This window comes from Phascolarctos cinereus, unplaced genomic scaffold (assembly GCF_003287225.1).
Source record: "Phascolarctos cinereus isolate Bilbo 61053 unplaced genomic scaffold, phaCin_HiC Scaffold_5;HRSCAF=322, whole genome shotgun sequence".
Classification (NCBI taxonomy): domain Eukaryota; kingdom Metazoa; phylum Chordata; class Mammalia; order Diprotodontia; family Phascolarctidae; genus Phascolarctos; species Phascolarctos cinereus.
The window spans coordinates 295,119,185-295,131,261 of record NW_027555958.1 but is presented as its reverse complement, the minus strand read 5'-3'; the positions used below and the strand labels follow the sequence as shown (position 1 = coordinate 295,131,261).

At 36.6% G+C, this 12,077-nt stretch overlaps 1 protein-coding gene across 6 annotated transcripts in view; it reads right to left on the bottom strand.

Moving 5' to 3' along the window:
* The window catches only part of GPATCH8 (G-patch domain containing 8), a 125,173-nt gene that overhangs the window by 12,554 nt on the left and 100,542 nt on the right, over positions 1-12,077 (bottom strand). For all 6 annotated transcript variants that reach the window (XM_020997739.2, XM_078155966.1, XM_078155967.1 and 3 more), the window contains one exon: positions 11,105-11,248. In XM_020997739.2, coding sequence (XP_020853398.1) covers positions 11,105-11,248 — 144 coding nt within the window. The remainder of the gene's footprint in view (positions 1-11,104; positions 11,249-12,077) is intronic.

Below are 12,077 nucleotides of genomic sequence, written 5' to 3'. Positions count from 1 at the left end.
AAATGGCTATAGGAACTCAGATTAAATCCTCCAAGTAGATTTAATCTCCTCTAGTAAGAGAAGGAGATCCTCATCAACCACCTAGCACTTAGTATCAACATGACTAAGGCTCTTTGAGCTATTCAGTAACCAATCAGAATATAAAATAAGAGTCAGAATACTATATAAGCAGAAAAATGTTTCCATACGTATACAAATGTGGAACCTCATCCCTTACTATACTACTTGATACCTGACAACATAGGTAAAAATCCTGGCTTCTATTACTTCTATTTATCAGCGTGTGTAACTGTTGGTAAAATTATTTTAACCTCCCTGAGCCAGAGTTTCCTGAGCTCAGGTAGATATTCAAGTAGCAAACACAGTGGGACCAGGGGTCCTTATGCAATTCTTCCCATTCAAGTCAACATTTATTAAGTGCCTCCTACAATATCAAGCACTGAACGCATAAAGACAAAAACTAGTTTCTGTCCTAAAGGAGTTTGCATTCCACTGGGGAAAATACAACAATATAAACTAGACAGAAAAACCAAATAGATGACAAGTTTAGAACAGTAACATGATGGTGGACTTTAATAACAACATTTACATGAAATTTGCAAAACACTTTACACAGAATTTCTCACTAAATTGAGCTTTTACAACATCCTTGTAAGGCTGGCTCTACAAGGTATTATCACCATTTTACCAAAGAAGAAACTGAGATTCAGAGGGGTTACTTAAGTAACTTTCCCATGGCCACATGAGTAGTCAGGTCAAAGTTGGAATTTGAACTCAGGTCTGTCTAATGCCAGGCCCAGCAGCACACTATCCCCTACGCTGTCTCTCATGTACCCTAGATTTTGGAAGAGCAGATTTTAAAAGGGTTCAGAGAAAGGATATATAGGTTCTACAGGAGAAGTCAGCTCAGGAAGGATGGGAAACTCTTGAGAATAAGATTCTCAAGGCACAAAGAAGGGCTTAAAGAGAATAATGTGGATGCAGAGAGCATACCAAGAAAGATTTTGAAGACATGTATAAAAGGTAGTTTTCTCTGCCAAGGAGAATGCTCTGTTACTGAAAAGGACTTTTCAGAGAGTACTCAAGATGAGTAGGGAAGACAGAAAGCAAGTACACCAAGCTACCCTTTATTAACTCAATTCACTAGGGCCAGGTAAACCACAGATAATGAAAGAACTAGTGATGTGATTGTTGAGTCACTGTCAATGATCTTTGAAAGATTATAAGAAATGGGAGAGGTACTGCAGGTTTAAAGAAGGGTTAATAATATCCTGATTTTCCAATAAGGGAAGAGAATGAATACATTATACAGCTTTTAATAAAATACTTGACAAAGTCTCTCATGATATTACTGTGAAAGAGAGAGGTGAACCTGATGATTTGATTAGGCAGAATTGGAATGGCTTATTGGTTAGATTTAAGGAACAGTCATTAATGGTTCCATGTGACCTTAAAGAAAGTCTCTGGTGGAGAGCTCTTGGGATCCATCTGTGTTTGGCTCTGTGCTGCTATTTAACACTTTCTGCAATGATTTGAATAAATATACAGATGGGAAACTTCAATTTTCAAACGCTACAAAACTGTGAAGGCTATTAACTGATGTTAATCAGGATTTAAAATGATCTTGACAGGCCAGAACACTTGGCTAAATCAAATAAAATGAAAATGAATAAAGACAAATATAAAATCGTACACATGGGTTTAAAAAGTCAACAGGACAAGTACAAGCCAAGGAAGGCATGGCTGGGTAGTAAGAAACTCATCTGAGAAAATCTTTGGGGACTTTGAGTGGACTACAAGCTCAATATGAATCAACAGTGTGACAAGGAACAGTATCAAACTGTGATAATGTGATCATAGGCTAAATTAAAAGGTACACAGAATTATGAAAGTGATAGTCCTGCTGTACTTTTCCTTGGCAAGACATCTAGAACAGGTGTTTTTTCTTCTCCCTAATCTGGGCTCCATATTTTAGGAAGGAAACTAACAATGAATGAGGTGGGAAAACATTTATTAAGCACTTAACATGTATATGCCAAGCACCGTTATAAACACTGGGGATACAAAAAGAAAAGTGACACAGTCACTGACTGCTCTAAGAAGTTCATAATGCAATAGTGGGAGAAATGGACACATAGAGAAGAGCTAACTTTCAGGACATACAGAAAAGAATGGAAGGCCTAAGGGTTCAATAGTGGCACAGAAGGCAAGGTCTAGGACTCCTTGGCTGCACCAAGAAGTCAGGTGGCATTGCCTGTAGGTCTGGACAGTATAACAGCAATGTAAGTGTTAAAAGCCTGGTGGTCCTCTATCTTACCATTGGGATTATAGGTGGTTACTAGTAGTTCACTCAAGAAAGCAAGCATCTGTGTTACGTAAGGGGGTGGGGTTTGAAAGGAGCAGAGATTTTAGATTCTCTTCCACAGGGATGGAGTCAGTATCTTGCCAAGAGAGAGAAGTAGGTATTAGTAGGAAGGCTGAAGGAAAAGATTCTTTACTGGCAATGGTCTCCCTCTTCTATACCCTTCCCTCCAAAGCACCCAAGATAGGGTCTAGAAATGGGGATATGGGAAGTGGAAGTATCTAAAGAAGGACAGCTAGGGAGATAAAATGTCTTAAGACCATGCCGGATGAGGAATGAAGGAACTGCGGATATTTAAGCCTAAAGACTTTAGAGGGGATAGCATTATTGTTGTTGTTCAGTCGTGTCCAACTCTTTGTGAGCCAATTTTGGGGTTTTCTTGGCAAAGATACTAGAGTGGTTTACCATTTCCTTCTCCAACTCATTTCACAGATCAGGAAACTAAGGCAAACAGGGTGAAGTGACTTGTCCAGGGTCACACAGCTAGTAAGTATCTGAAATCAAATCTGAACTCAGAAAGATGATAAATCTTTCTGGCTCCAGGCCCAGCACTCTATCCACTGCACCACCTAGTGCCCAAGAAGGATATATTAGCTATCTTCAAATATGACATAGAATCTTTGCTTTCCTTATCCCAAAGGGTAGAACTAGGGGTAATGGGTAGAAAGTTGCAGAAGCAGATTAAGGCTTGATATAAGAAAAAAACTAACAGTGACATTCAAAAGTGTAACAAGTTGCTGTGGGATGTAGCAGGTTCCTCCACAGTACAGGTCTTCAAGCAAAGGCTAGATGACCCTTGTTGAATATGCTGTACAGGGTATGGATGAACTGGGAATAGGAACTGTTCATTATATTTGTATCCCCAACATCTAGAACCTAAAAGGTTGTTTAATAAATACTTGTTGATTGATTGAAAGAAAAAGCATTTATTAAGCACTTATTATTTGACAAGTATGTATTAAGCACTGGGAATATAGGAAGAAAAGCAAGAGTCCTGTTCTCAAGAACTTCAGGAGAGACAATACATTCTTGTTTAGGAAGGGGATGCATAACAATGTGATTCTGAATTAAGCCAAGGAAACTAGAATAAGATAGATCCTATGCAGTATAGAAGATTCAGAAAGAAGGATCATCCAGATAATAACTTCTGATCTATTTCACCCTCAAGATAGGTTTCAGCTAAGCAGAACAGGTATAGTCTATTCTAGTATGACTAATAAACAATCTCTTATGTGGCTGCTAAGAAAACATTAGCAGCATCAATCTAAAAACAAAATCCTCAAACTATGGAAAAATAAGAGGGGCTCTAAGAAAATAAATGTATTATTTCTATAGAAAGCAACTCAGAGAGTGAGACATGCTACTTCCTAACAATAATGGGAAATATTATGGCTAAGGTTATGTTCAAGCTGGGTACAGAAAAGATAGAAATATCTGCTTACAACTTCTGTTACTAATTCAGCAAACAGAATAAACACAGGTCTTGGCAAAATTGGTCTTTTGTATACTCAACTTCCCTTTCTTCCTGATAATACTATCCTTCCCCCTCCAAGTCTTCTTCCTTGTTTTTAACTCAAGACCCTTTATTAAAACAGAAAAGAATCTGATACCAGATATTTAAATCTGCTGATTGATTATACCCTACAGATTAGGTAAATGAGTCTAAGAGAAGTTAACTGACTGGCACAAGCTACTAAATCCAATACACTTTTGGCTACACTACACTGTTACTTCTCCCAAGTATTTGGGTTTTAGGTCTTTTGTGACTATTCTTGGAATAAAAAACTTTTACTTTCCCTTAAAGGAATCACCAAGCATGTGGAACTATACTGTTTTGAGAAGGAAGAGACTTTCCTATTGCATCTGGTACCACATTATTCCTATTTTTAAGGTTAGTTCTTTATTTAGTCCTCCTGGGGTGCTCAGAGTCAGTCCAGATAAACTGACAACCCCTTGCTACCTTTTCCTAAAAGCTATGTGTGTGACCAACTGCCATAGTTTCTTATCCAGAGCCCTCTTTACCCCCACTCCCCAAATCTCAGGGACAAGGAATCCAGAGCCCATCCCACTCCATTTTTCCATTCACTACTATCCATGGATTCATATCTCCCTCATCCCAGTACACATCAAGGAGGCCATATGGGCTCCCTGGGTAGGTGTCCACACCTGCAGAACCTAGAGTTCCTATTGCTTCCAGTGTTTAAGCACCAGTGGAGAATCAAGGGCTGAACCTAGAAAGACAGAAGAGGCCTCAGACCTAGGTAATCAGGGGATGAAAAAGGGTAGTACTAACAGAAACCATTAAGTGATGAGGAATTAGTTACATTTTTTGTCTTTATGAGATTTGAAACGATGCTGTTTGACAGAAAGCTGACACTGATGCTTATTACAGATACAAGAGAACTAATAAAGAGAATTATAAAAAATGTATTTTGTTTAAAAATAATAATTATAGTAATTTATATTAACTCTTTCCTATACCTAATAACTCTGCAACACTATATATATAATCACAGCTAGATTAATATACATAAGGTTTATGATCAGCCTTCATTAATTTGCTGCCCATGTAGAAAGGTTTACTTACAATCTTAAAAGATTAGAGAAAGCACCAATGAATGGTCATAATTCATACTAATTGAAGATGCAGGGGCTGATTGTACTTCTCTGAATAAATCTCTGTCCCCTGTTGAATTAATTCGAATTCGTGTTGGATACTGGTAACTTACTATTTGTTCATTTAGCACTGTGTGCGTGGCCTCAATTCAAGGCACAACTAAAATGGTTTTAAAGAGAGAAGGAACTGACATAAGCATAGCCAATCCCAGCATTATGGAATAAGAGTTGCAGCAATTAGTGTAACTCACGATAAAAAGATCCTCAGTCATATTAACTTTTTACAAGAAGTTCAACGATAGGCCCTTTTAAGACATGGTACAGGGGCAGGGCACTGCTTTGAGGTACTCTAAGTAAAAGGAAACTCCCAAAATTTGGGATGGGGAAAACAGTTTGAATTATGTGCATGGAGACACAGAGACAAATTCAAAAATATCCTTAGTTTAAACACAAAGGTATTATGACACAAGGCAACAAAAGAAGCAGTTGGCAGGGACAGTGAATGTCTGAAGCACATCAGCAACGAAAAAGTTTCCTCTCACTAGCATTAGACAAAAACTCATCAAACTAGCAAAGGTGGGCTGCCATTAGAACTATTCTCATTCACAATCCAATCACAGGATGAGACATTATATCCAACATGTTACAAGGAAACAAAATACTGAAATAAAGCACTGAGTATAACTTGGGAATATTAATATCTGTGCTAGCCTGACTTAATTAACCATCAAAATTATATCTAGTAGACACCACTGAAAGATCAACCAATATCAGTGAAAAATTTTGCTAGAATAATCAATGTTCTTTAAATACATTTAGCTAATTGTTAGTTATGTTAATATTAACCTGTACCAAGTATCTGATGGAAGCAAAAAAATGGCTAGACCTTACAGCTAGAGATAAGAAGTCAAGACTGCATGAACAAACCTTCTAAAGAAGTTGAAGGGAAACTAAAGATGCAGAGTTTTGGAGCAACCTCTGCTCCTAAACTAGTTGTCTGGGGTTAAATTCATTTACTAGCCCACAGTGGACTCTTCAGGCAGGCTCAGGTTTTCAAGAGAAACTGGCACTTGGAAAGCTGAATAGAGGAAGAAAACTATTTTTCTGTTTCTCCAAGGAGGTGGTGGGCTTATAGGGTACAACATGGAAATAAGAGGGAGAGGGGGAAAAAGACCAACCCTAGGAAGGTCAGCAAGAATTTATTGATTCACTTACCACACAATGCAGCTCCAGAGAAAGTATCTATCTCCTGAACAACTGAGGTCCCACTCAACTTATTGTCTTCAGCTATCTGCCTTAGACTATTAAAATAGTTATCATTTTCCCATGTTTTGACATGTATGGTTCCTTCATATTTGATCTTTATTGTAAAATCTTTTTGGGGAGTGAATTATAAGGGCCAAAATACTGTACTTGTCCTTTCTTTTCTTTTCTTTTTTTTTTTTTTAAGGCAATTGGGGTTAAGTGACTTGCCCAGGATCACACAGCTAGTAAGTGTCAAGTGTTTGGTCTGAGGCTGGATTTGAACTCAGGTTCTCCTGACTTCAGGGCCGGTGCTCTATCCACTGTGCCATCTAGCTGCCCCTGTACTTTGCCATTCTGCTATCCTATAAAATGGATGTCTACAGAAAATGAATGATGACCACTACAGTAATTTGTTACAAATATATAGGCATTCAGTAGCTTAAAGAGCTTAAATGAAATAACAACGAAATTGTTATTCCATAACATAAATGGGGACCTTAGTGCTCTAACTTCCTAGCAGTGGCCAAGTACCTCCCAAAGCCCCAAACCCCAATTGTCTTTCCTCACCTTGTTGATTACTTGCCATTCTCTTCTTTCTACCATGTCACATGGGAAAAAGACTTGGAATTTGTCTTTAGGGTTTCATTTGTTTTAGGTCCAATTGTTTTCAATATGTTTGTTGTCCTAACCCCATAACCACCAAATATATAGACAATCTTATGCTGGAAATGTGTTTTGAAAGAGGCAGATATTTTGTTACTGGCAAGCTACTCTTAATATCTAATCAGGGAAGAAGAAAACTTCAAATTCAGAGCTGCCATCTAGGCCATTAAGTACCAATGATGAAGTTCAAGATGGTGATGGTTTCCACCAGCAAAATAAGAACCCCAGGAAGTTAGTATGTCTGTATCCCTCTTGTTCCATATCTGACACCAACTATAACAGTTAACGGCATAATAAAGTACCTACAAATTTTGTTAGTCACTAATAGTTACTGACAAACTAGTATACAGAACACTACCAGGTACTGAATCAACTGGCCATGACTTTCTATAATACTGTCAGAGTGAATGAAAAGTAAATTCAGCTACTGTTAACCAGAACGATGATACAACGACTAAAACTGTAACAACCAGAAGAGAAAGAACTGGTCTTGGTAGGTGCTATAGAGTAGTCTTATGAAAGAAAGGTGTTTCAGTTCTTCACAGCAAGAAAAACCAAAACGTGATCAAGATGGAGGCTATAACCTAAAATTTTGAAAAGGACTCCCCCCACCCCGAAATATGGGTAGGGTTTCCTATTCTTATATTGGAGTCACGATCACAGAACAGAGGTCTAGATTGGTAGGCTGAAGGCATCCTTTCCCAAACAGACCATTGCTGTGCTATGTTATATAAAATTTGTTGTTCTTGTTGAAGCTGTTGAAACTGTTGAAGGCTTAGCAGAAGAGGTGCTGGTGTGAAAGGAGAATCAAATCTAAGACTATGAAGTCTAAATTAGCAAAACTACAACAGAGGATCCTGAAGGGGGTAGAGAAATTGATCTTGCTGGGCCAAAAAGGGAATAGGGTAGGTTGGGGGAATGTATAATTTTTTAAAATGTTGTTCATTTGGAAAAGTTAATTTTTAAAAACTAGATATTACTCCAGTTGGGATTGGTGGGAACTTGAGTAAAGAACACAGACATGGAATTATTAGGTAGAGGTTATGGAAATGCTGATAAGTATTTTTAGTGGCCAAAATGCTATAGGATAAGAAGGTAGGGGATAATTACGAAGATGAGTAATTTTAAAGTGGAATTATTGCCACAAAAATAGATATCTTAGACTGAAAATGAAGAGGATATTTTAAAATGATAATGCCTAATAAAGGGAATATAATGTTTTTATTTAAAAGATATTTAAAAGATATCCACTTTAGCAGGGGTTGAAAATATATGTTGAATTTCAATGATCACAGTAAAAAAATACACTAATCCCAGTATTTGGTTTCTGGATTCCTGAAAATGATAGAAAAAGTTTCCCTGTTTGATTTAAAATATTTGTGTAATCCTTTCTGGCCAGGCATGTGAAATATATTAGAATTTAGAAAAGTCACAAAAGCTTTACTGATTTCTTTCTTTTTTTGGCAAGGCAATGAGGTTAAGTGACTTGCTCAGAGTCACACAGCTAGTATGTGTTATGTGTCTGAAGCTGCATTTGAACTCAAGTCCTCCTGAATCCAGGGCCAGTGCTCTATCCATTGCGCCATCTAGCTGCCCCTACTGATTTCTTTAGGACACAGCCAAGAGAATCACTGGAAAATTTAAGAATTCAACAAAGTATCACTATGACACCATCAGGATGCTAAAATAGTTACTGTATCCCATAAGCTTTTGTATCTGTGAAAGATAAACAATTTCTCAAAAATAAAGCATTTCTGTTGTAAATTATTTTAGTTTTACCTAAAATAAGGGAAATTAGTAATAGAGAAGGATCTGAGGGCAATCTGAATGCAGAGCATGATCTTTTAATAAAGAGTTGAAGTAATGTGATCAGCATTCGCTATAAGAAAGAGATTACTCAGGCTAGGAGAAAGGATTGTAGTGAGACTGCCCATTCCAGCAATCTACTATCAGGCAATTCAGCTAATATCCCTTTTAATGGTTTATTAGTCTTCAATGATGAAAATTTGGAAGATGCAAATTAGAGCCACCACCATATGGCTATATGCCTTTATCTATTGGCTCATATTCACAATGATTCTGTGTGCCTTCCAGGAAGGCAAGATAAGGTCTTAATGATGCCGGAACAAGGAGAGTTTCAAGGGATGGTAATTTTGTAGGCATGCATCTATGCTGATCAAAGAAAAACAGGATCCATTTGCTATTAAGAAGGTTATTTATCTGTGATGTACCAACACTAAAGTTTCCTGAGGGAATTCAAAATTCTGTGAAGAGATGAGCTAAGAAAAACAAGTTACACCACAGCCCCACAAATTTCTGTTTTATGTGGTTATGATGTTGTTATTTCCAGATTGAAGTGTTTACCAAACACCAGTCCGAGGATCAATGATTTCAGTAACAGAGAGATTAGCATTGCTTAAATGTTCGAACAAAAAGAAATAACTATTATGGTGCACCTGACAGGATGAAATGCCAAAATGAGTGAAAACTAAGGTAAATATAACATATAAATCTACTTATTAACTAACTGTTCTAGATTAATACATAGGGTTGGTGAACTGTATTTTCCCTAGATTATTGTCCTAGTATAAAATGGAATAAGACTAGGTACCCTGTTCAAGAGACTTCTATACCAGTTTTTTTCAAAGTTAGCCTTTTAAACTGTTTCCCCTGCTATTTCTATGATGACACAGACTCTCTTAAAAGAAATTTTATCAAACTGGAAAGATGTATTCTTAAAATTCTAAAATTTCTTAAGTGGTAAAACAATAAGAAACAACTGAAGACTATCTTTCCCTTTCAATGGTAAGACTGCAATGAATAAGGTGGTGCACCTGAAAATAATTAGATGAGTGATAGCATTTGTTATTACATACCTCACCTTTTCTTCTGTGAAGGACAATTTGGAGGGGATGTGAACTGTCCATATACTACTACTGCTATAAAACTGATTTACCTAACTACTTCTTCAAATAAAATCATGTTGACAATATGTTGAAAGCAATGACCAAAGATGTTAGGTTCAAAAGGTATTTAAGAAAAAATAAGCGTTTTTTTTTTTAATAACCTGGTTAAATCCATAGTGGGTGAGTGTCAGGCAAAGTCTCCTACAGAGGACCAGATCCATGTTTATTATATCACAGCTAAAAGCTTTAAAAAAACAACAAACAAACAAAAAAAAACCCAAAACCAAAACAAAAAAGCCACAATCAAAACCACCCATACCAGCTGGGCAAATCAAACCATCTCTACTAAAAGTAAAACTTCAATAGCTAAAGTCTGTCTTTTAAAATTTCCACAGACTTTCATGGCTAGAAGACCAACAAAACTGAAATCTTGCAAATTACAAGACCCAAAGAAATGTAGGTTGAACAGGTGCAGCTTCTTTAGAAAGCTCATAAATCTTACAAATTTAACAAGCTCCATTAACTGTTAACTGAACACTCTGCCAGCACATTCTGCCAAAGTCACCCAATATTTGGTGATCAGATGGTTTCCAAACCTTTATCCAGATAGGACCTTGCTGTGGCATTGAAGGCTTGTTTTCCTTCCAAAGCTTCACCTAGGGAAATCACTATTTTCTTTTTTAATCTCCTGTTTTCTACATGAAGTAGAAAGCTGTCCCTAAGTTTCCTTTCCATACTAATAAAAAAAGATGGTAAAGATATCTTAATTCATCCTTTTACAAAGATGTCAACATGTTTCACCACTATTCTTTTTAAGTAAAGTGGCTGATTATGACAGGCATTAATTTGTATTTTTCTTAACAATAGTTGTCTGATGAAAACCTAAAAATCTATGAAATTCATAGTGGTTCCTTTCACTTCAAATTTAGAGGGGGTATGAGTGGTCAGGACTGTTTCCATAAGAAAACTATATATCATGTTAGTCACAAAGCTTCAGGCCTCACTATCGGCAAGTAGATATGAGTCTTCCACATCTATCAAATATTTCTTTTACATTTAATCTGAAAATATAGCAGTCAGTACACAAACATGTCAAAGTCAAAATTTCCAAATGAATGTGTGCATAGAGGTGCATTTCTGGAAATGGGAAATCACAACCAAGAGCATCCAAAAATGAATCCTAGAATGGAAGAAAAAATGAAATAGTGGGGTAGGGAAAGTTCAGTTTATAAAAATATAAAACAAGAATGCAGAGGAGAAGGTATTAAAACCAGAAACTAGTGGTTCCTGTAAGCAGTTAACTCTTTCCCACCTGTTTGTGTGCATGATCATAGGAGTTGATGTGGTTGTCGAACTCCTGGTGTTTCTGATATTGCTTGTCACAGAGTTCACAGTAAAAATTAGCTCGAAGATCTTCTAGGGCTTTGGCAATGGCCTTTTCTTTATCAACATAATCCTACAATAGAAAGAAAAATCAAATCGATTAAATTGAAATTAAAAATAACACAACTGAAGAGGGAAATGTTTTTTCATTAACACCATGGATACCCCAAAAGCTCACTTAAAGGAACAATTAGGCAATATAAAATCTGTACAACTGGACCAACAGATACACTGTTATTCATATACACTGTTATTCAAAAGGATTTGATGTGGGAGCATTATTACAAAAGTTCACAGTTTTAAGAACAGGTAACTAAGGCCCCATAGCTAAAGGCTATCCAGCTTTAATAATGTGTTTGGTTAATAAATAGAACTTTTTTTTTTTATTACAAAAGTGAGTCTGGCAACCTAAGATCACTTCAGGAAAAGTAGCTTCCATTTCCCAAATCACATTCCAGGAAGCTAATTCACGTAAACCACAAACCAAAGACGTTTCAGCCATGAGGAATCCAGTTAGTTCTCATGAATTTTTTGCAAAGAAGGTACTCCTATGATGTAAACTACAGTTGACAAGGAATCTGTAAACTGAAGCAGTTTTGAACTCAATACTGGACTTGTGTAACATAATGAACATGGAACAAAGTAGAGGATACATGCTATATTCCTTTCCTATTCTGACACAATATTTAAAGTATGTCTTATAGAGAGGAAAAAAAAACACACTGACTTAATGTGACTTACATTTGTAAGTCATAATACCTTAAATAGGTGAGAACAAGTCTCAATCAATCAAAATATCACAGACTGTGTGTGAAAAACTTTGAATGTCATTTGATGAAGAGAAATGATCATATAAAGAGATATAAAATTGGGTATGGGGATTTTATCATGCCTTCTGAATA